Genomic DNA, 25078 nt, shown 5'->3' on the forward strand with positions numbered 1-25078 from the left:
ACCATTTATTCCTCGTCTGTGATTTCTGGCCGCTATTCCATGAAGCCACTCACAGTTGCACAGGAAGGTGAAAATTTCACTGGATCGTGGGAATTTTATCTTACTATTTTAGTGTATTCAGACAAATGCTTTTTGCAATAAACTCGTGTTTCTTCTGTAGCACAGTCACAGTTTGGTTTACTAAACGTGAGCTTTTTCTGTAGTCCTAAAAACCATCTGCAGGAAGGGCAGTTCCAACAGCAGCATAAATTTATTTTTATTATTAAAGAAAAAGTTGGGGATGCTAAGTGTCCCACAGAGAAGAGAGGCTTCAGAATGTGTACAATGAGGACATTATTAGGATCAGACTAAATGTAGGGAGAGAGACAAGACTCAGTGATTTTAATGGTCATGGTTGAAAATAGAATTAAAATGCTCATTCCTACTTCCTGGCTTTCCCATGTGTTTCATAAGTAATAAATTTTTAAATAAATTATAATAGTGTTGTTATAGAGTTAATAATTCACTTTAGTGATTGAAAAATTGTGGACAAGATGCAACTAAATAAATGCCTTTAGAGATAATGCTTATTCAACATTGTACCTGAGCTCAGTAGCCTGTAATGCCCCCACAGTCTCAGCAGTGATCCTGGATCTCCTAAAAGGGATTGGTAATACCTAAAGCCTCTACTCCTTGCCCCAGCCCAACAACACTTGTTATTAACTTTCTCCATCTGGTTGCTCACTGCTGTCCCTGTGGCAGAAAGTAGTCCCCACTGAGCGCCAGTTTGCTTATGAGGAAATGAGTTAAATAATCTGATGCAGGAGCCCTTTTAGTAGCCTCACCTTTTCCCTTTAGTTCCTCTTTTCCCCACCTTCCCTGAACTCTCAGTTTCCATTCCCTGGGAAACTTATCAACTTTCAAATAGCTTAGAAATGGATCCAGATCATTCAGAATGGATAATCAAAACAGTAGAAACTTTTAATGAAAATCGTCTACCTCAAGCTTTTTTCAAATAAGATAATATGGGCAAAAACAAGTTTGAACCCAAAGCTGCAATTTAAAACAGTAACATTCAGTGAGGGAAACTTTGGTGTAGAGGTGCCACCTTATTGGTTTGTTGCCAGTCAGTCAACATTACTGACCAGGGCTGGTTGGGCAGGTAGAGAGAGGTCAGGATCTATTCTGCCCTGCAGTTTCCCGGCCCTTCTGTGGAAGAGTAACCGCAGAAGAGATTGCATTTGTCCCAGCTTAAGTTTCCCAGTGATAAATAGAACTAAGTATATATGTTTCACATAAATTTTGTTTTTCTACAGGGGAATGTGTTTTTCATTCTTTAGCTTGGGTTCTTCTGTATGCCAACACTTGCAAGATTACCATTAGAAAACCTTAAGTAAGAAACCTTCATGAACTGAATACCATCCGTGCAGATGGGCTCAACTGTCACTGTGCTGCTCCAATTATAGACTCAGACCTTCACTTGAGAGGGAGCATATGACCCCAGCCTGTCCTGGGATACTCGTTAAGTCTCCTCTCTCCTTCCTCAAACCAAAGATCAGAAAAATTGAAACACTCCTGCTGTTGGCAAAGGAATACTTAATGTAGTTCTTTGCTTTCCTCTCCTCCATAGTAACCTTTATTTAAAAATATTGCTGTGCTATTAAATTTTTGAAAGTATACAATAGTAATGCTATGAAAATGCATGCATTTTTTGTTGATTGTCAGTACATAGTTGTCCATTAAAGCCATGTTCCCTCTGCCAGATATTAAAAGCTATTTGATAGATTTTATAGTGTTTAATGAACAAAAATGTCCTAGGCATTATAGAGAAGATAAAAATACTGTAAGAATTAGTATCCATTGGAATTTTCTCCCCTTTTTTTTTTTTTAATTCTTGAGACTATAGTCAGTGATTTTTTAACAACATGTCAAGAAATCTTAGGTAAGATTTATGTCCAACACTAAGTACAAATTTCCATTGGAAAAAACTTTATAGATTGCTAGAACCTAACTTTGAGTAATATTTCTATACTGTATCTAGTTTTTAACAATAATGGGTTTCATTATCATGAAGGGCAATGTCAAATAACTAGAGAGTAGCAAGATCAAAAGAAATCCAATTATTAAGTGAGTATCAGTGAAAATTTGAATTGTCTTTTATAATATATCTTTAGTGTAAAAGTTTAAAATAATAAACCTGGTTTCTTCTCTTTAGTTACTGAGAATAATGGCATAATGACATTTCTATATGGGGCACAGTTAAACAATTTCTGTATAATATTTTGTAGCTTATCAGCTAATGTTCACAGCAGGGAAGAATTATTAATTCCACCAATTCTTTACTGTTTTGTTTATAAATCTAAGATGAGGAGATTTTCTTTGGTTGTGATTAATAAATATATATTTGCATATTACAAATACATTGGATTAACTGGGTGCAGTATTGCACGACGTAATCCCAGCAGCTCAGGAGGCTTAGGCGGGAGGATCACAAGTTGCCAGCCTAAGCAACTTAGTAAGATTCTGTCTCAAAAAAAAATAAAAAGAACTAGAGATGTAGTTCAGTGGTAGAGTGTCCCTCAGTTCAGTCCCCAGTACCATGAGTGAATGTATGTGCACACATACACAAAAAAAGTATCAGATTTACAGGATTTTTATGTCATCAGCAAATCCTCAGCAAATATTTTTGTGTTTTGAGTCCTTTGATCAGATCTATGATGTTAAAGTTCAGAGATCACTTAGTTGATTATTCTTCCCTGCTGAAAATATTATCCATATTTAACAGTAAGATTTAAGACACCATGTAGGATGGGTTAGACTGGGTTCAAATAGAAGTTTAAGATTCTCTGTATAGCCAGGCACCGTGGTGCATGCCTGTAATCTTATCATCTCGGAGGCTAAGGCAGAAGGATTGCAAGTTCAAAGCAGCTTAGCAAGACCCTGTCTTAAATATTTTTAAAAAGGGCTGGGATTGTGGTTTAGTGGTTAAGCACCCCTGGGTTCAGTCCCTTGTACCAAAAACAAACAAACAAACAAAAACAGATTGTCTGTACATTGAGAATTCCTGAAGGTTCTGAATTGAGGGGAAAAAAAACAATATTTTCAGGCTTCCATTTTTAGGGTTTACTTCCCTACTTTACGCTGGTAGTGGTCTAATACAACATCATGATCTCTCACCTAAACTGCTGCAAAATGCTGTCACATAGACTTGAGCTTTTGAATCTTTACATGATCTACTCTTATTGTTTGAGAAATGATTATTCCATTTGTGGATCATTTGCCTTTTGCTTGTTCTTTTGCACATTCCATTGCTTTTTGGTGCCCTAACCAAAGGGTGAACAACTGTAGAATGAGAAGGTAAAATTTAAATCTGATTATCCGACAGATTTGATACCATAAATTCATAAAAGTAAATAGCATTCTCCAAAATAACATTAAAGATTTTCTGGATTTCAGATATTCTAGCTTTCCTTGCTCACAGTAATAAATATTTTATACTAATGCCAGAGTTATAAGATCTTGAAGAGATTTCTTGGTCTAAAAATTAAGAAATAACTGCCTCTCATTCTAAAGGCCTTCATATGTGAATTGGAGAATCACAAGATGAGTATTTTAATATCAAAGACAGAGTGAGTCCCTAGCAGAATATTGTTGCCTTTTGATATAGGACAGAACAGGTAGCTCTTCTCAGCCATGTTTTCTGATGAATGACAGTGCAGTCTAAGACAAAAACAAAAGACAAAACCTAAACCCAGTAGGATTCAAGTTAGAGCCCAGGGCTGCCCCCTGGCGTTCCTCATACAGCATGACCTCCCTGTCTCTCCCATGCTGTAGCTAGTTGGCAGCCTGTCATCTCTTACCTGTACCAAAAAAACAGATGCAGGAACTTGGTAACACGTGTCACCTCCTTCAAACAAAACATCAGAGAAAACACAATTCATTTATATCCAATGTCTTTGTTTTCTACTCCATAATCCTCTTCAGTACTAGAAAAAGGAAGAAACATTCTTCTGAGCCTTAGCAACCCTGCTTAAGACATCACTAGTGAAAGTTGGCAGAGATGAAACTAGCCTTGTTTCCTGTTCCATCACTAGAAATGTTACCTTTGTAAGCACTCGAACTCTACTAGTGAAAACTGCTGCAACGGTAGAGTTGTTGTCTGACTACTGTCACCTCTAGTATAAAGCAAAGTCCATGTTTAAAACAACCCAAGAAACATCTATTCCTAAGGGTTTTTTTTTTTTCCTTTGCCCTTTAAAAAAAAAAAAAATTCTTGAGACTGTAGTCAGTGATTTTTTTAACAACATGTCATTTTTTTTAGTTTCAAGAGCAGTGATCTAACCCAAAACTATTAAAAAAAAAAAAAAAAGTCATGTTGATCTCTAATACATTGTGAAGAACAGTCAAGCCCTGGACTAAACAGACAGATATCAACACTAGCCACACTGGGCAGCTCGTAGATTTAGAAGCCTACAAAGTCAGAAAAAAAAAAAAAAAAAAAAAGGCTGAAGAATAAACCTTGAGTAGAAAGCACTTTTGTTCAGATTTTATTTTATACTGTTTGGTAGAGGGAATATAGCTTTTTTTTTTCTTGAGCCTGCAAAATATGCATGCTCAGCTATTGCCTGAAAGATAACTGGCCTTGCATAGTCATAAAAGAGACGTTATGTACTGTTGAGTGATTCACTGCTAACCCAAAGGGCAGCTCTCTGTGGTTTTGAACAATCATGCCTTGTTTTTCAGAGGGGGAATGTGTTGAAAGGCAACTAGCAAGCTTGCAATTGCTCAGATTTTTTCCATGGGGGTTTATTTTACAAGTTGAAGAGGAGGGAGACTGGACTAAGATCTTTTTTCTTTTTTTTTTTTTTTTTTTTTTTTTTTTTTTTTTTTTTTTTGTCCCAGGTTGGTGCCTAGAAGAGATGATCAGGGTCAACTTGGGCAGGGGAGTTTGTTTTAGTTGAAATCAACATGCAATTTATTAAAATTCCCCAAAATGTTGTTCACAAACTTAGAAATTTTTGGTCCTATTTGTGGATCTGTCCAGTTACTGCAAAGAAAACAGTTAAGCGCAAAGAAAACACATTTCCATAGCAGAAAAGCCACACAAATGTCATTCCCCTCCTGGAAATCAAAAGAATGTGCTTCCCTCACTTCCTGCCAACACTCAGCAACCTCCCCTTCCAATGCAGGTGGTGGTGAATGCCTTGGTGGGCGCCATCCCCTCCATCATGAATGTGCTGCTGGTGTGTCTCATCTTCTGGCTGATTTTCAGCATCATGGGAGTTAACCTGTTTGCGGGGAAATACCACTACTGCTTTAATGAGACTTCTGAAATCCGATTTGAAATCGAAGATGTCAACAATAAAACTGAATGTGAAAAGCTCATGGAGGGGAACAACACAGAGATCAGGTGGAAGAACGTGAAGATCAATTTTGACAACGTGGGGGCAGGATATCTGGCCCTTCTTCAAGTAGTAAGTATTATTATTTGTTCAGTCTTGGGAAATTCAAGCAACTAGCAGAAATTTCATTTGGTTCCTTCTCAACCCCACTTTCAGAATCGGAATTACTCTGAAACAGGGAGCAATATCATTTCCCAGACCAGTTTCAGGGAGACGTCTTTCCTGTATATTCTGACTTCTACAAGATCTCATTCAAAAGGAACCTCTCTCTTTGTGCTCAGAACTAGACCTACTCAGCAACAACTAAAACTTGCTGCAACATAATAAAGTGGTAGATCACCTCTCCCCAGCTCTGAATTGTAGTTAAAGTCAAGAAAACAAATAAAAAGGGCAATTTTGATGAAGAAGAAGAATCCTACATAATAGCTATGCTAAAAGCGGCTGTGCTGCGATTCTGCCACTCTGACAGCTCAACCCCAGAGAAAGGGCTAATGTGGATAATATGGAGAAATGTGTTTTAATGATGTAGATAAGTCTCTCTTGCCTAACTTCATTCCATCATGCCTAGTTTTCTCTTCTCTCGCCAATTTTTTGGAATATTTGACAAGACAGTTGATGCATTAAAAAGCTCATAATCTTTGGAATCAGACAGATGTAATTTTGAGCCACGATCTGATGTTTATTGGGTATTCAATTTGGTACAAATTATTCCTCAGTTTCTTCATCAATTAAATGTAGATTATAATACTCTACATGGTTAAGTGAATTCATGAGCCAGGCACAGTGGTGCACACCTGTAATCCCAGCAACTCTGGAGGCTGAGGCAGGAGGATCACAAGTTCAAGACCTGCCTCAGCAACTTAGCAAGGCCCTAAGCAACTTAGCAAGTCCCTGTCTCTGAATAAAAAATGAAAAGACTAGGGATGTAGCTCAGTGGTAAAATCGTCCTGGGGTCAATCACTGGTACCAAAAAAAAAGAGAGAGAGAATTCATGATACTTGAAAAATATCTTAGCACAATGTTCAGCACATAGCAGAGCTTAATTATGATAATGGCTATTATGTGTTTTCATTACTATGATTGTAATACCCACATCATTCACTTGTTGTGAATATTAAATGTGAAATTGCAAATGAAGCTTTCACCCTAACCTAACACAGTAAGCACTCACTGTTAGGAAGAGGAGGCAAAAGTTAGGGGAATGAGCTGTATCATATCCTACCACAAAACTCTTTTGCTGTTCTACCCCAGTTCAAGAAATGGAACCCACAAATTGAATCTGAACTGGAGCAGCTCCAGAAAATATTAGTCAGACACAGTATTCAGAGTCCCCACCATAAGCAAGACACTGTGCTTGGCAATAGGACCATCAGGTGAATAAAGACACTGTCCTGTGCCCTGAAAAAGCTTAGAATCTGGCTGAACAAATTAAACATGAAGATATTAAATTGATTATCCATCTTTGTTTCCAAAAGTCATGCTAGATATAGGAGACAAAGAGAATTGGAAAGGGGTATTAATTGGAATTGGCATCAAGGATGCCACCAGGATTGCCATACTGCAGGCTACTTGTGTTTATTAGTAAGAGATAAGTTCTGACCTTGTTGTCTTTTTTTTTTTAGTGAAACTGTGAATTTTTCAGACCCCCCCCCCATTGCTTTATAAACACTTTTTGAAAAAACAGCTCCCCAGTGGAAGGCTAAAGTCTAATAAGCACCTTGAGTAGATTCTTGTCACTTGTTTATAAATCTGCATTTGCCCTGGCTTTAGGCAGTCTTTTTAAACACATCTTAAGACCTTGTGTGAAAGTCATCAATCACTTACCATCGTCAACATGTTTTTTTGCCAAACTCTGATGTTATTTTCAGGGACTTACTCAAAGCCCCTTTGGGCCCTGTACGAACAAAAGGAAACCCTATGTCCATATGAGACTTACCCAAACTCCTTGTCCTGTGTCCTTACTGTTGGCCTTTGGGACTCCTACCTAGACTCCTCCCACTCCCTCACAGGCACAATCTAATGACTGACTCTGTTTGCCAGGCAACCTTCAAAGGCTGGATGGACATCATGTATGCAGCTGTAGATTCCCGAAAGGTAAGAATGTACCTGGTGGAACAGAACCTTCCTCATTGGTTAGAAAGCAGGCAGCATGGTGGAATCATCAAAGAGAAAGGACGGGAAGAATGGAGGCACCAAAATTTCTGTTTGGAATGTTAATTGCTTGTTTTATTGATTGTAGATCATTTTCTTCCTCTCAGTAAGTCCTCGCTCTCTCACATTGGCTACAAATGATTAGACAGTTGATTTTTACTCGGCCCCAACAGAGCTGTCTACTCTTCAGTCCTGTCTTGAAATAAAAGTGTGGCTCCTAACAGGCACCCCTCCCCTGCCCCTCACCTCGTGATTTGCATATTCTCCCAATAAGTCACAGCAGTGATGCTATCAGGGTCCTCCGAGCTGCCAGTATGGAGAAGGAGGCAGGCTGAAAGAAGCTAGGTCTCTCCCATCCCCAGTTTGTTCAGTAGCCCAGACAGGAAGTCACAGCTGATGGCTTTGGCATGTCGGAGTCACCCACCTGATCGCCAAGCTGAAAGCTGACTCTCTCCTTTTCTCCTGTCCTTTGACAGCCTGATGAACAGCCTAAGTATGAGGACAACATCTACATGTACATCTACTTTGTCATCTTCATCATCTTCGGCTCCTTCTTCACCCTGAATCTGTTCATTGGTGTCATCATTGATAACTTCAATCAACAAAAGAAAAAGATAGGTCTCCTCCCCTCACTGCCAGTGGTCAACTCAGATGAGAGGCCCTCTGTCCCTGTCACTACAGAGAAAAGACCCCTCTTTATTTTCTCTAAAATCCAAATTGTCACCTCACTGTGACACTGGCTCCACTGTACATTAACCCCAACCAACTCTTCCTCTTCAGGGCTGGATTTTGCAACATGTGATTTACTGAATTTACTAGCAGTCTTGTACTCACAAGGCCTACTACTGGTCTTGACTCCACCAGAGGGAGTTAGGGGCAGAGAGAGCCTCCGCTCCAGAAAGAAGCGGATGAGTAGTGCAGTGAAGCAGAAATTGCCCAGACTTGTCATCATCCATGTAAATCTCTGGTAATTGGGATCTGAAAGGCCACCCTGGAAAGTTCACTTCCTTACTTATCTCAGATGATTAACAGTTTTTTTCAAAACAAACTGAAGCTGGGTGCGGTGGCATATGTCTGTAATCCCAGTGGCTCGGGAGGCTAGGGCAGGAGGATCACCGAGTTCAAAGAGTTCAAAGCTAGTTGTGGCAACTTAGCGAGGCACTTAGCAACTCAGCAAGACCCTGTCTATAAATAAAATATTAAAAAGGGCTGGGAATGTGGCTCAGCGAGTTTAATCCCCAGTACCCCCCAAAAAAAAAAATTGAAAAGATTACCCTTGTTATTCATTTTGTAAGTCAATTCTGCCCAACAAACTTCAGAAAACTCTCTCTAAACTGCCTTCTTGCACTAGAGTTTACAAATTTTGAATGTCATCTAAAATAAGTGGGCCATGAGTCAGCAACTTAAAAAGCCCTAAGCAACTTAACAAAACCCTGTCTCAAAATTTAAAAAGGCTGGGAATGTGGCTCAGCGGTAAAGTACCCCTGGGCTCAATCCTCACATACCAAAAAATAAAAATAGAATTTTTTTCCTAGAAGCTTATCAGGAAATCAGGCCAAAAATATGTTATTATGAGACTGTGAGATGTGAGATGTACACCTTTGCTCTGAGGTTTACCCTTCCCTGAGGGTCTGTAGCCAGATAGTCCATTTCCTTCCTACCTAGCATGGCAAATCTCAGAAATCCTGAGCTGAAAACAAAGGTAGCTATCTCTTTGAATTAGAATAATCATTCTAGATCTATCTCACTCTGGGACAGGCAGCCACTAACCTGACCTCTGGAAAGGAAAGGGATATGTCTCCGTCAGTTCTCAGTGTTGATCCAGAACCTGGTCCAGAACCAGGCCTGTGAGCACCAGTTGTAATTGCTTTTCTCTTTTTCCCTCCTTTACTTTGGAGGTCAGGATATCTTCATGACTGAGGAACAGAAGAAGTACTACAATGCCATGAAAAAGCTGGGCTCAAAGAAACCACAGAAACCCATTCCCCGCCCCTTGGTGAGTACATTGTGCAGACCAAGAACATAGTGAGAACCTATCTGGGAAGACACTGCTAGGGTTACTGCAAAGGAAGGCAAAAGTGATTGCCTGGTATCTACTGATCTTCTCCAAGCTGCCCCATCCAAAAGATCAGAGTAAGGTGGCAGCAGAACAGGGATTACAGTGTGGCATGACTTCTATATCATGCTTGACTTCTCCTCTCAGCCCCTCCTCTTCCCTCCTTGGGAAGCAGCAGAGAACCGGCATGCTTACCACATTGACTCTGGCCCAGGTAATGAGATCTTTTTTTTTTTTTTTTTTAATACCTTTATTTATTTATTTTTATGTGGTGCTGAGGATCGAACCCAGGGCCTCGCATGTGCTAGGTGAGCACTCTACTGCTGAGCCACAACCCCAGCCTAGAGATCTTTTAATAGACAACCAAAAATGAACAAAAGCTGATTCCTTTCCTACCACTTCAAGACTTCAAGATTTGGTCATTGTTTTCTCAGCCTCTGTGCCCAATAGACATGTGGGCAGGATGTCTGGGAGCTAAAACAATGCTTCTGGCTGTCAGAGCAGAAAGAGTGAAAGTAGGAGAGTCCTGTGACCCGGATTTCCTCTCTCTAACAGAATTGGGGCTGAGATTCAGCCTCACCCTTCATGGGTTGTTATTCTCTTGTTTCAGAGAAACAAGCTGAGTGGGTCATAATCTCCAAAAGCCTTGAGGTTTCTTCTTCTTCATCATAACTTTCATTTAAAGTAATTTTTTTAAAAAAGGGCTGGGGATGTGGCTCAAGCAGTAGTGCCCTCGCTTGGCATGCGTGCGGCCCGGGGTCGATCCTCAGCACCACATACAAACAAAGATGTTGTGTCCCCCAAAAACTAAAAACTAAATATTAAAAAACTCTCTCTCTCTCTCTCTCTCTCTCTCTCTCTCTCTCTCCTGTCTCTAAATAAAATACAAAAAAAGGGCGTGAGGATGGGGCTCAGTGGTTCAGCACTCCTGGGTTCAATCTCAGATACCAAAAATAAATAAATAAGATATNTTAAAAAAAAAAAAAAAAAAAAAAAAGGCAGCAGAACACTTAAAGTCAAAGCTTAGGTGGAAGTCTAATTTGACAAATAAAAGTAGAACTCCTTTGTTTAAACCAGCAGTTGGCTTTCCAGCCTGCTTTTCCCTGACCCCACAGTTGTTTCTGGCATACTCCTGCATAGCCACTGAGGGAAAAGAAGCCCAGGGGTTTGCAGAGCATTTTGGAAACCACCAAGTTAAAGTAATCCTGAAAATAAGTGGTAGCCCAAGTGCCTTGGTGCTTTTAAATATAAAATATCAGGGGAATCTTTAAAAAGATAATTTTTTTTTTTATTTCCATGATGTTAAGACTTTCCGGTTAGTGATAGAAATGGAACTAAAGGGAATATTAAAGGATTAACATTTCTCAAGTTTACATTTGGGAACCTAAGTATATTTTCTTCCACATTAAACTATAAAAGTTAGTAGGTATGCTGGGCATGGTGGCACACACCTGAAATCCCAGCAGCTTGGGTGGTGGCTAAGGCAGGAGGATCACAAGTTCAAAGCCAGCCTCAGCAATTAAGTGAGATTCTGTCTTAAATAAAAAAAGGCTAGGGATATAACTCAGCGATAAATCACCTCTGGGTACCAAAAAACAAAACAAAACCAAAAAAAAGCAGGCAGCTATAATAAAATGCAGGCAAACATTGAAGAAAGAAATAACTGGAGAACCATAACAGAGAAAAATGGAGGGTTGTGGGGGCAGATCTATTTCTACATGAGTAGTCAGAGAAAGCCTCGTCAAGGAAGGTGTTCTCTGGTGGGGATAGTGATTCCTGGAAAAGCAAACAAGGCTCTAGAAGCAGGAAATGCTAGTAACAGGCCACAAGTAACATCTGACTGTGAAGGCATCTCTCTGCCAAGTTAACAATAGGACCTTTGTGGCAGACGGGTGAGAAGCTATTGAAAGGTTTTAAGTGGGAGAATGATGTGATTCATTTATGTTTTTAAACAGTCCCACTCACCAGTGTGTGGAGACTGCTTTGGATGAGGGCAACAAAGGAAGCAGGAAGACCAGCTAAGAGACTTTTAGAGAAGTACAGGTGATGATGTGGCTAAGGTTAGTCCTCCAACCTTAGCCACTGGAAAGGCAATGAAGCAGGCCCAACCGAGTTCTTTTAAAGGGAGAGTCAGTGACTCTCAGGGCATTGGGGTATGAGAGAGAAGACAAAAACAGGGGACTCTAGATTTCTGGCTTGAGAGACAGATAAATAATTGAGAGAAGCAGAACAAGCCACGCGAAGGGAAAGGGAAAGGACTCAGCTGTGCTCTGGACCTGGTAAGTTTAAGACATTTACGAGTCATCAGGGAGAGAGACTGAGAAGCTCAAGCAGTAGATAGGTGTAAACAGTAGGAATAAATGGGCTCTCCAGTACACATGTGTCAATAAAGAAAAGAGATTGAGAGATGGCCAACAGATGAGACTAAGGGGCAGCCAGGGAAGTAGGAAGATCTCAAAAGTGTTTGACACCATAGGTTCAAGAGGGAAGAATGGCAACTTGAGCAAACTCTAGCTGAGGCAATCTTGATGTCAGTCTCTGTCATGCTCCCCATAAAGCCGCAGGAGGGAGCTGGTCAGTATGACAGAGAAGATGGTAGAGACTGCTTCCTTGAATAGGGCAGTGGCTTCCCCAGGTCTGCATGGGAAGTCTTTATGAATCCTATTGTATCTCCCACTCTTCCCCAGAACAAAATCCAAGGTATCGTCTTTGATTTTGTCACTCAACAAGCCTTTGACATTGTTATCATGATGCTCATCTGCCTTAATATGGTGACAATGATGGTGGAGACAGATACTCAGAGCAAACAGATGGAGAACATTCTCTACTGGATTAATCTGGTCTTCGTCATCTTCTTCACCTGTGAGTGTGTGCTCAAAATGTTTGCCTTGAGGCACTACTACTTCACCATTGGCTGGAACATCTTCGACTTCGTGGTGGTCATCCTGTCCATTGTGGGTGAGTGGGGCAGGACAATAAGGGAAATGGAAAGGGCCTGACTGGCTTTGAGGATGAGATTCTTGGGGTAGCAATGAGTTACATGGGTCTGAGGTGCAGGCAGGTAGGTGGTCCTCTTAGCTTAAGCCCATACCCCTAAGATATCTCATGGGCCTGCCTAGCAGATTATGTAGTCAGTGAGTTCCTACTATGTTGTAAATGCTGTGACTCTGGGGAAGAGAAACATACAATTTGGTTCTTGCTTTCAAAAAATTTAAGCAAGGGAAGGTTAAATGTCTTTAAAAATACATCTATGGGAGCCAGGCACAGTGGCACACACCTGTAATCCCAGTAAATTGGGAGGCTGAGGCAGGAGGATTGCCAAGTAAAAAATACAAATAAAAGGACTGAGACTATAACTCAGTGGTAGAATACTTCCTACCATGTTTGAGTCCTTGGGTTCAACCCTGAGCACCCCCCAAAAAGGTATGAAATGAGAAATGGAATGGCCAGAGGTAGTTAAGTATTAATGAAATTGTCTAGGAAAATTTTCTCATGGCGATGGGTCTTGATAGTGCTGTTGCTGCTAAGATTTTTCTGTGGGCCAGGTACAGCTTGAGAATTAGCCACATGTCTCATTGGATCTGATGATAGCCCAGGAGGCAGGCTGTTTTGTCATCTTTGCAAAATAGATGTACAGGTCCCTCCACGGAGGCGACCAGAGGCAGAACTCAGGCTGGTCTCAAAGTTTATGTTTTGCTTCAACCTAAAAGAATAGAAGGGATGATGTCTCTGTAGGTGGGCTGAAAGATATGCTACCTTGTTGATTACCCTCCCAAAACATTTCCCCACCTTCCTGAAAGGCATCGGAACCATGTGAAACTCTGATTTGATTCCAGATAGGCATGACTGACCTGTCCCAACAGAGACCGAATGCAGGAGATTCACAGAAACCAGCCCCAGAGCTCCAGGATTTACCAGGAGGCAGCTGGCCTCCGTAGCCTGTGCCTCCTCTAATTCTGTCCTCCAGAGCAGCATGTCCAAAAGTGTGTTGACACATACAACACTAATCCCATACGTTTCTCAGCAAAGAATCCCACAATGGAATTACTTCAGGCAACACTATACATGAAATTTCCTTTTGGAAGGTCACCACACATGTTAGCCTACTGAATTCTCTAGGAAGTCCCTACAGGAAACAATTCTGCTTATCACACCATCCACCTTCATTGGACCATAGCACCCGTCATTCAAGTAATAATAGCTCATGTTTCAATGAAATGTACTGTCAGCTGGTCAGCATTCCATGTGCCTTTCGAGTGTGCTACCATATAGCCCTCAAACAAGCCTCTAAGTAGCATGAGGAACTGAGGTCTAGACAAGGACCCGAGACGGGCAGCAGATAGGGATCAAGTAGGGGATCAATCCCAGCCCCCCACTGGAAGTCCATGCCTAACTTCCCACAAAACACACTGGACAATGTAGGTGTTGTCCGCTTTTCTACCCACCCACTATTGAGTGGGATAGAAAATCCACAGATGAAGTTCATGCCACCTGTGCTCAGATGGCCCTCCAAAATAAGAGAGAGAGTAGTAATGTTTTAATGATGGGGATTTTTTTCTACATATGAATGTATTCAGAAACAATTATAGAAACTCTTTCTTAAGAGGAATTGAGCCCGGCACAGTGGTGCACCCCTGAAATCCTACAGCTTGGGAAGCTGAGGTAAGAGGATCACAAGTTCAAAACCAGCCTCAGCAAAAGTGAGGCACTAAGCAACTCAATGAGATCCTGTCTGTAAATAAAATACAAAATAGGGCTGGGGATGTGGCTCTATAGTTGAGTACCCCTGAGTTCAATCCCCAGTTCCCACGCGCCACCCCCCAAAAAAAGAGGAATTGTGTAAACTAGCTCTATAACCACCTGAAGTACCCCTTGAAGTATCCCTTAAAGTACCCACTGCCTGGATTGCTGTCCCATTTCTGTCTCCTTTCTGTGGGGATAGATATAGGTTCATCCTTTCATTCTTCAAAACCTTACTCAGAGCCGGGCTCAGTGGCACACACCTGTAATCCCAGCAGCTCTGGAGGCTGAGGCAGGAAGATAGCAGATTCAAAGCCAGCCTCAGCAATGGCAAGATGCTAAGCAACTCAGCAAGATCCTATTTCTAAATAAAATAGAAAATAGGACTGGGGACGTGGCTCCATGGTCGAATGCCCCTGAGTTCAATCCCCAGTACCAAAAAGAAACACTTAGGCATCGCTGTCTCTCTAAAGCCTTTCTTGCCCACCATGTACAGGATGCAGTATCAACTATAATAGATGTTACACTGCCTAACTTCTTATGATTACTGGTTTTTTACTTAATTGACAAGTAAAAAGAAGAGAACTGAGAAATTGTCTTTGGTCCTGGATGAGGTAGAGATTTTCTGGAAAGTGCAAACACTATGGAATCCAAGCTCCTGAAGAAAAATCCTATTCTCTGACCCTTCATAGCCTAAAACCTTCAAAGAAGAGGTTCTATAGCCTCTGCAGCTAACTGCTCCAATATTTATGAAATCTTATGGTTAAAAGATACTTCCTTCATTAAATTAAACGTGCCCTGTCCATGGAAACTCATGTTGTTTCATTGGGCCTGGATGGCAAGAGGCGACACTGGAAGACGAGAATAGTCCACGTTTCCCTTCCGTTCTCTTTCCAAGCCTTTTGATCTCTTTCCGTGGTCCCTCGTTGGCCTCCCCCTGTTGTTCTTTAGTTTTAAGGATAAAGTGGTCTGGTTGAGGTGGGCCTGTGGGTAAGTGTAAGTAGAAAAGGCCCTCTGACGTGTGCATTTTACCTCTACATGTGTATCCTCCTTAAAGCGATGGCATTTTTACCTGCCAAAATTGGTTTCTGGTTATGGGTTGCAGCTCAAAATCTCAAAGCTGAGTTGAAAGCCATTCCTGAGCTATCACTTTAGTTTTTTAGGCTATTTTGATGGAGTAGGAGATAGAGGGATGGGCAAAGAAAGATGTTTTGTTGTTTTTTTTCAGAACCAATATAAAGATACTTTGAAAATCAGTGGCATTAGCAGAATATCTAAGACATCAAAGTCAAAGGGTAGCATGGTATGGCAGGAAACTGAGACCTCACATTCATTGTTTGTAGATATGGGTTTTTGTGGGGGTGTTTTTGGTACTGGGGATTAAACCCAGGAGTCCTTTACCATTGAGCCACATCCCCAGCCCTCTTTTTATTTTTTGAGACAGGTCTCGCTAAGTTGCTTTAAGGTCTTGCTAAGTCGCTGAGGCTGGCCTTGAACTTGCAATCCTCCTGTGTTAGCCTCTGGAGTGGTTGGGATTGCAGACATGCACCACCATGCCTGCAATGGATATTTGATGGCATTGTGAAGAGCAATCTATAGCACCTTGGAAACTTTATGTGCATATATGTGGTAAAAAACTCATTGTCCTGGAATAGAAAAACAGATAAATTAGGACCTACTTATAAAAGTGAATACCATTCAATTGTTAAAGTGAATAATCTAAAATTATTTTAACACAAGGGATCAATCTCACAAATTAAAACAAGTGCTGTGTGATGGCACACACCTGTAATCCCAGCAACTTGGTAGGCTAAGGCAGGGAGATCACAAGTTCAAGGATAGCATCAGCAACTCAGCAAGACCCTGTCTCAAAATAAAAAATGAAAAGGACTGGGATTAAATCCCCACAAAAAAAAAATAAAAACAAGCTGGAGCTCTAAAAAGATTCAGTATAATTTCCTAAACATTGTAGAATGCTGTGTAATATTTATGGGTTTATGCATACATAGTAAAACTACATAGTAAAATGATACTTAAATATTATGGATACTTCTGAGAATGAAGAGAGAATGAGCAAATTTTGTAAAATGCTAATCTGTTTGTCATGCACATAGTTGTCTATATCAGTTTTCTCTACTTTTCTATGTTTTTGGTTGTTGTCATTGTTTTGCAGAGCTGAAGTTGAACCCAGGGCCTGGTGCTTGCTAGACAAGTACTCTGCCACTGAGTTACACCCTCATCCTTTATTTTATTTTAAGACAGGGCCTCACTAAGTATGTATAGGCTGGCTTCCAACTTGCAATCCTCCTGCCTTAGCCTTATGAGTAGCTGGGATTACTGTTACATCACTCTGCCCAACTTACTTTTCTGGATGTTTGAAACATGTAATGTCTTCTTATTTTGAGAATTTAGATTCTGTAATAAGGAACTCATTCTACAAGCACTTTGAACTTAAAAGTTCCACAGCTAGGTAAAAAAAAAAAGAAAAGGGCTTTCTAGGTGCAGTGGCACATGCCTATAATCCCAGTGGCTCAGGAGGCTGAGGAGGAGGATTGTGAGTTTCAAAGCTAGCCTCAGTGACTTAGCGAGGCCCAAAGCAACTCAGTGAGACCCTGTCTCTAAATAAAATATAAAAACAGGGCTGGGGATGGGGCTCAAGGGTAAAGTGCCCCGGAGTTCAATCCCTGGGTACCAAAAAAAAAGAAGAAGAAAATGGACATCTCTAATCCCAGAAAAATAACTTCTTCTGTTCCTCTCTTAGGAATGTTCCTGGCTGATATCATTGAGAAATACTTTGTTTCCCCAACCCTGTTCCGAGTCATCCGATTGGCCCGTATTGGGCGTATTTTGCGTCTGATCAAAGGCGCCAAAGGGATTCGTACCCTGCTCTTTGCCTTAATGATGTCCTTGCCTGCCCTGTTCAACATTGGCCTTCTGCTCTTCCTGGTCATGTTCATCTTCTCCATCTTTGGGATGTCCAATTTTGCATATGTGAAGCACGAGGCTGGTATTGATGACATGTTCAACTTTGAGACATTTGGCAACAGCATGATCTGCCTGTTTCAGATCACAACCTCAGCTGGTTGGGATGGCCTGCTGCTGCCCATCCTAAACCGCCCCCCTGACTGTAGCCTAGACAAGGAACATCCAGGGAGTGGCTTTAAGGGTGACTGCGGGAACCCCTCAGTGGGCATCTTCTTCTTTGTAAGCTACATCATCATCTCCTTTCTCATTGTTGTGAACATGTACATTGCTATAATCTTAGAGAACTTCAGCGTAGCCACAGAAGAAAGTGCAGACCCTCTGAGTGAGGATGACTTTGAGACCTTCTATGAGATCTGGGAGAAGTTTGATCCCGATGCCACCCAATTCATCGAGTACTGTAAGCTGGCAGACTTTGCAGATGCCTTGGAGCATCCTCTCCGAGTGCCCAAGCCCAACACCATTGAGCTCATTGCCATGGATCTGCCAATGGTGAGCGGGGATCGCATCCACTGTTTGGACATCCTTTTTGCCTTCACCAAGCGGGTCCTGGGAGATAGCGGGGAGTTGGACATCCTGCGGCAGCAGATGGAGGAGAGGTTCGTGGCATCCAATCCTTCCAAAGTGTCTTACGAGCCAATCACTACCACACTGCGGCGCAAGCAGGAGGAGGTGTCTGCAGTGGTCCTTCAGCGCGCCTACCGGGGACATTTGGCAAGGCGGGGCTTCATCTGCAAAAAGATGACTTCCAATAAGCTTGAGAATGGAGGTACACACCGGGAGAAAAAGGAGAGCACCCCCTCCACAGCCTCCCTCCCATCCTATGACAGTGTAACTAAACCTGACAAAGAGAAACAGCAGCGGGCAGAGGAAGGAAGAAGGGAAAGAGCCAAAAGACAAAAAGAGGTCAGAGAATCCAAATGTTAGAGGAGAGCAAAAATGAAATGTTATATCAGTTTAAAACTTGCAAGTGAAAGATTGTTTACAAACTTCCTGAATATTATCAATGCAGAACAGCTGTGGAGACACTGTAACCTGAAGAACTATACCAAATGTAGTCTGCTTACCATGTGACACAGTTGCATCTTGAGCAGTGACCTGCCAAGGGCAAAGGACCCTGCTCCCTGAACTCACAGATTTTCTATTGCTTGGGCAGGTGGTTACTGCATGTTCCACATTCAGTCAATGCAACTTAGGACAAAACTAACAGGATACAAAAACAGGAGAGGCTGCCGGGACCAGCATATTTCCATTGCAGCCAAATGGATTTTATTTTTTCATTTTGTTGATTCTCAGAAGCAGAAAGCATCACTCTAAAAATTTGTTTGTTCATGCAAACTATATTTGCATTCTTACATTAGTTAAGCTAAGCAGCAAAAAGAAAACACACACACACTCACATTTAGCCCATGTCATTTAATTGTCAGTTTCTTTGACATAAACCGCATCTTCTCCACATGGGCTTCACGTGGTTTGGAGATGGGTGGGGGAAAACAATCAGGTTTTTTCAGGCTGAGGAGGACTTGCTCAGGCCAATTCCAAACATTGTGCTCGTTCAATGCGTAGAAATGATTTGCATGATGGCATGCCGTGATCAGAAGTCATGCATGAGATCCATACACCACAGGACACTACTAATCCTGTCCCCTGCATTGGGTCAGCCTTTGGACAGGACCCAGCCCTGCACCGTTCACTGTATTTGGAGAAAATGGTAAGAGTTCCATACCGGCTGCAATTCTTTATATGAGTTCCTATAAGTGTTTCATACACCTTCTGGTAGGGAAACAGTCAATCAATTGACCACCACCAAAAACAAAAAACAATCCCAGTCCAACAAGCAGATGGATCCGTTGCGTGTATTTGTTTAACAAACATCTCTAACATACAGCCATTGTTGCACATTTTGCAAGATGAACTATTTAATGCTGCTCTGTGTCTAGTACATGGGGAGACTTTGATCCCGAATGGCTTGTACTATTAATGTCACTGTAAAACCAAATCCTAGGGCTAAAAAAAAAGTTCATTTGTATTTTGCAATATTTATGATGATTGTTTAGCCTTCATACTGGAGAACTGACACTTAAATGGGGTAGAGATAAAAGTGCTGTTCAGGGTAGCATGTTATCTCTAGGGGGTATTTTGGAGAACTTAAAATGACATTTTGTTGGGGGTCATGGGGTGCTCACTTCACCTAGTTTCATGCCCTTCTGCATTGTGGCTTTCTCTGGGCTTGGGTCAATATGGAGAAGGGTTCAGATCTTCTGAACTGTCCAGAGGGATTGTCACAAGCTCACACCTGCACACAACTTTCTTGTTGGACCATTAGAAACTGTCCTCCTGCCTCCATCACATTTCCCCACTGAGCAGGGCTTCCCTTTCCACCCTCACAGGGCTGGGTGAGGGCTGCAGCACTGGGGTATGGCTATGGTTTCTTTTGACTGTTACTAGAGCAACAGTCACTGCTGGGACCTGAGGTGTAGATGAAACCTCCTCTGAACCAAGCCCACTTGGTTTCTTTACTGCACTGGTTTTCATGAGAAAGTGACTTAATATTAATTCTGTAGGATGTTCCAGCTTCCCCCAGCACATTCCCTCTCAGACAGTTTTGCTCTCTGCTTAAAGACCTGCCCATTGTCATTGGAGGGTGGCTTCTGGGGGAGTGTCATCTTCATTCCATCTCCTACCCTATGGATGACAGTGCTAATCCAGGGGTATCTCATCTGATGACTAGGTTTCAAAGCCGACATGCTGCAGTTGAATGTTTCAGGAAGTCTGTTTGAAGAGTGAGGAAAGACTTTAGCATGGGAATCAAATCAAAATAAACTCTTCCTGAATCATACAATAGAGGGGGAAAAAAACCCAACCCATAATCAGACATACCAATCTGCCTTGCAGTAGATGTACTTTGGATGTAGTTTCACAGTCCACTTGACTTGTTTTGCATAGAACAAACCACAGCAAGTCAGTAAGCAGAACTTTCTTGTTGGACCATTAGAAACTGTCCAGCTCTCTTAAGCCTGCTTCTGCGGCCATCCATAGAGTTTTGTATTACACCTGATACCAGGTTGGGAAGGCATCTCTTTCAGTGTTCCTGCTGACTGCTAGGATGAATGTAGAGTACCATGTACAGGCTGCATTGTAAACAGCACAAAACAGAAGCTGACATGTGTGGTTATTTTTAAGAGAATTATAAATACTGTAATATATAATTTTATTTTATTGGCATGCCTTTTTGTAAATACAAATTAACTTATTAAATAGGAAATGGCTTCTGGCTTACGCCATTGTCATGTTTATTTTTATTTTTTATACTTTTTTTTCTTCTTAGAATTTAGATGCTGTCAGCCAATGTACATCCCCAAACCAGACAGACAGACAAAAAATTTTTTATTGCTACTGGTCTTTTCCAAAACAACAAAAAGTATATATTTTTGTTCCAATGTGCAATAAATTCTAACCACTTCTATGCAAGATTTGGCTAAACTTAATTGTTCTTAGGTCTTGAGATGGACAACAGAGCTATCCAGTCCCACTAGGTACAACAAGCGCTCATGCTAGTGATGTCATTAAGCTACTAGAGCCTACTAATGAGATTTTTCTGAGATCTGACCTTTTTCCTCCCCTCCACTCCTGATCCCAGCCCAGCGGGCCACCTCCTTAGTAACACATGGGCCTTGGTATCTGACACCCATCAGCCAGCTTCATAGGAAAGAAGCCACCTCCGCTGTATCTGAAGTTTTGTGGTTTTCTTTTCTTTTCTAACTTTTCCCACCTCTTATCCCTCGCCCATTATCCCTACACCCACTCACTTACTCTCTCACTCACCCATCCTGCTCCACACCTCTTTGGTAGTAAATGACACCATCACCAGCAGTTTACACCCGCAGTTAACAGGCATTGAACTGAAAGAATCAGCGATGGCGTTCTGCACACCCTCACTGGGTGAGTGAGTGGCAGCGCTTTGCCAAATATTAACAAAGCCAATCAAAAAGCAGCAGCAGCCACAGTATCACTGCACATATATATATATAGATATATAAATATAATATAAATATTTATTTTTTGTAGCCGGGTCCTTGGTGCAGTATTTATACTCCACAATCCACCTTTAAAAAAAGGACAAAAAGCAAAAAGATGTGTGATGCTGTTAATTTAAAATGCAGAGCCAAAGCCACTGAGCAGCAGCTGCCATGGTTGCTGGTTTGTGCGTGAAAAACACTTTCCAAACCCCCTCTTCTGTCCTTAACCTCCTTATTGCTTAGGATGAGGAGAGTCCATAATTTAAAGCAGAGGGTGAGAAAAGAAAAAACTTCCAAGTCAACACAACCTTCTCTTGCTCCTTCCTCAGTGAGCTGCTTTGGGCATCAGAAGTTGCTGGGGCAGAGAAACAGAAATGCCTGTCAAAGCCCCTGGAGCCACAGTGCCCAGGGGGTTCTTTTCTTTTTCGCCACAACCAATGTAAACTGTAAAAGACCAATAGTGTATTAGTGAATGCATGGAGGCCAATGCTGCCCTAAATGAGACGTGATTAAAAAAAAAAATACATCACTACTATAAGCCAAAAGGAAACAAAATAAAAATGACCCTTTTTACTGTACAAGGGAAGCCTGTCTTGGTGTGCATTTGTTGCTTGACCGTCCCAATTCTTAAGTCCGGGAGGGGTCTGGGAACTGGGACCTTAGCACATTTGGGGAAAGAAGGGGAACGGGACAGAGAGAGACACCAGAGGGTCTCGCATTTCTGGCTAAACTGAGATTGGAGAGAAAAGCCAGGTCCTCACCTTCCCAGATCCCCACTGAACCATTGCATGTGGTACCCACACCCCAGGCTGGTGCTTAGAGGCCCTTAAAAACTCCCTTCTCACCTAATCCACCTGGCGGAGCCCTCAGCTATGACTTAAGCCAACCCAGCTGGACTGGCCTCACCTCTGCCTTTTTCATCAGTGTGTTTAAAAAAAAAAAATACCCCCCATGTTCCAAAGCTAGGGCAAGCACAAAATGCCCAACAGCCTCTGCTCTGCTAGCTCGTGCTGGGCCCTGCCCTCCATCACCCCCACAGGTAGACCAGCAGACTAGTTCTGTCCATATTTGTGCAAAGGGGCACCCCCCTTAGAGACACCCCCCTCTAGGCTGTGTCTCCTGGTCCAGGAACACTCAGGAGGATCTTGAAGTGCCCACTTTAGCTCGCTCCAGTAGCTCCACTCTGGAGATGTGGCTGGTAGGTCAGTTCCCATTCCCGGCCCCTGGGGCCCCAGCCTCCAGGCTGCTGTGGCTGTGAGATTGCCATGCGTTATGGAGTCCTGGGCATCTTTTGTACTGATGCCTCTTTTCTTTTCTCAGATGTTGCCCAAAGTTTTGCAAAAAGCTTCATTCATTTTCAGGTACCCCCTAAAGAATCAGCTGCAACTAGTCAACCAGGGGGACATCAGGAGACAAGAGGAAATCTGGTTGGGGGGGGGGGTGCCCAAGATTTGCACCAGAGTCTTCATTGTGGCTCTATGCTTTCTTGGATTCCCTTTTCAAGGTTACCAAGATTTCCTTTATGAAAATGCTCCTGAGGCACTCCCTGCCCCTGCCCCCCACTGCTGTTTGCTGTACATAGAGGCTAAGTGGGGTGGGGTGGGCGGGTGTGCACATGTGGTGTGTGTGTGTGTGTGAAGAGTGTATATAAGTAAAGGGGAGCGTGGTCCAGTGGTTCCAGAAAAGGGACAGAACTCCTGTGTTCTATTCCTAGCTTGACCACTGGCTCGCTGTGTGGCCTTGGGCAAGTCACTTAACCTCTCTGTGCCTCAGTTTCCCCATCTGTAAAATGGGGATAATAATACTGACCTACCTCACAGGGGTGTTGTGAGGCTTTAACTAAATGTTTTGTAAAGCGTTTTGAGATACAGAGGCAAAGGCACTAGGGAAGGGCAAAGTATTATTTGAACTTAAGGAAGATGAAATGGTACCATAAATGCTGCTATTCTGAGAGCCATTTTAAACTGCACTGCTCCAACCACCCCCGCTTCTCATCACCAGAACAGCAGGTCGAGAAATGTCTCTCCTTTCACTTGCTTCTGGGGTTTCTGGTTATTCTCCACATTTTTCCCCCTTGCTGTACCTCCTTCCCTCATCCCCTCGACTTGTTCCCTATTCTGTTTATGCGGAAATGGCAGAAATGCTAAGAAATGAGAATGTATAAGTGGATTGGTTTATAGTCTGAAATTTCAATTTTACTTTGTACTGTACATCTTTTTACTTTAGAATTTGCAATAAAGGGTTACGTCAATCTTGTTTTCAATTCTCCTCTTGGATTGGCCTGTCATTCTGTCATGGCTCTCACTCCTAAGCCCTGGACTCAGAAGTGGGTGGGAAAGGTCCTGGGCTCCAGCTGGAACTTCAGGAAGCCTTGCCTGAGTGGGGCAACTGGTAGGCAGCAGCCTCTGCAAGTGGGCGCCCCTCTCCCTGCACTGCCCCTGCACAATCCAGCAGTACCTCAGAGCAAACCCAGGGCAGCTGTGCATATTGTTCTGGTCCCATGTGTGTCTCAAGCTCCCTCATCCGGCACATACCATTCCTCTGGGACTCAAATTTTCAGGTCAGTGGTTCTGAGTTCAAAAGCCTGACTATGGCACTAAGGAACTGTGAGCAGGGTTTCCTGATGTCTAACAGAAATACCTTCCTTGGGTTTGGAGGAGAAAATCAAATAATGTACAGAACTTCTTTGCACCAGCCCTGCACACAGACTGTGTTCAATAAGTGGTGGCTCTTAGTGGAGAAAAACTGCAAGATAAGGCAGAACTAAGGCTGTTAAGAAGTGAGAGGTCCGCCCCCACCCTGCGAGACTGGCACCAGCGCCCCTGGTGTTCCATCTGCAGTCCAGGGGCTAGGCTGGGCATTTCCAACCGACAACCAACTGCTCCCTCCGCTGGGCATTTTGTAACATTTTTATCAAACGTCCAAGGCAGCACTCCTAAAGCCTGGTGCTCCCGTTTCACCACAGGGGGTATGGAGGCGAGGGGCAATCTGGCTTAGCTGCAACCCGAGCCCGGTGGGCTGGGGACGCGAGCGGCTCCCTAGTCAGGAGCGGCTCTGTTTCCCACCGGTGGTGCGCCTCGGCTGGCCTCGGCCGGGGCATGGTGGGTGGGTCACGGCCTCTGGGCCGCGCCGGGTCGCCATCGCGGCCAGTGATCCACAGCGTGAGCAGGATAAGCAGAGCCCCGGAGCCCAACGCTCCCAGGAAGCCTGTAAGGAGGCCGAGCGCCAGCGGCCCGGCCCAGCCCGCGGGGCTCCGCTCGTACGGGGGCTGCGGCAGGCGCTCCACGATCAGCTCTAGCTCGTCCCAGTTGGGCGCTTGATCCAAGGTGCGCCGGGGCCGCGGAGCCGCGGGCGGGGACGTGGGCGGCGACTCCCGGAGGTGGCAGGTAGTGCTGCCCGAACTTGCGCAGCTGCAGCGTCGCCTGCTGGTGGAGGTTCTTGCCGAGCTCCCGGGCCACATCGGGGCGACCAGTACGCCGCAGGGCCCGGGCCACACGGTCCCAAGACAGGGACAGGGCTTTGGCAGCCAGCCAGGACGCCAGGGCTTCCCGGCAATCGTCGGAAACTTTCTTGGGCTCGGTCACCTCGCTCGTCGGGACCTCAGTCGCCTCCCGCCGCCGCCGCCGCCACAGCTGGTCTGGAGACCCCCGACATGAGTGTTCGCGGCTTGGGCTTAGCCAGTCGATTCTCGGAAAGCCGGGCCAGCTCGGCCTCCACGTCGGGCTCTGACGCCTCCAAGACTCAAAAAA

The 25078-nt window shown here is 43.2% G+C and overlaps 2 protein-coding genes across 8 annotated transcripts in view; one reads left to right on the plus strand and one right to left on the minus strand.

Moving 5' to 3' along the window:
- Positions 1–23580, plus strand: part of Scn8a (sodium voltage-gated channel alpha subunit 8) — a 178557-nt gene extending 154977 nt beyond the window's left edge. For all 7 annotated transcript variants that reach the window (XM_048802751.1, XM_015493370.2, XM_048802753.1 and 4 more), the window contains 6 exons: positions 5169–5453; positions 7422–7475; positions 8009–8146; positions 9424–9528; positions 12276–12546; positions 17090–23580. In XM_048802751.1, coding sequence (XP_048658708.1) covers positions 5169–5453; positions 7422–7475; positions 8009–8146; positions 9424–9528; positions 12276–12546; positions 17090–18237 — 2001 coding nt within the window. In that variant the 3' untranslated portion in view covers positions 18238–23580. The remainder of the gene's footprint in view (positions 1–5168; positions 5454–7421; positions 7476–8008; positions 8147–9423; positions 9529–12275; positions 12547–17089) is intronic.
- The window catches only part of Tmdd1 (transmembrane and death domain 1), a 4082-nt gene continuing 2305 nt past the window's right edge, over positions 23302–25078 (minus strand). The window contains 3 exon segments of the mRNA XM_048802448.1: positions 23302–24682; positions 24684–24976; positions 24978–25069. Coding sequence (XP_048658405.1) covers positions 24286–24682; positions 24684–24976; positions 24978–25069 — 782 coding nt within the window. The 3' untranslated portion in view covers positions 23302–24285.

Source organism: Marmota marmota, unplaced genomic scaffold (assembly GCF_001458135.2).
Source record: "Marmota marmota marmota unplaced genomic scaffold, marMar, whole genome shotgun sequence".
Taxonomy (NCBI): Eukaryota; Metazoa; Chordata; class Mammalia; order Rodentia; family Sciuridae; genus Marmota; species Marmota marmota.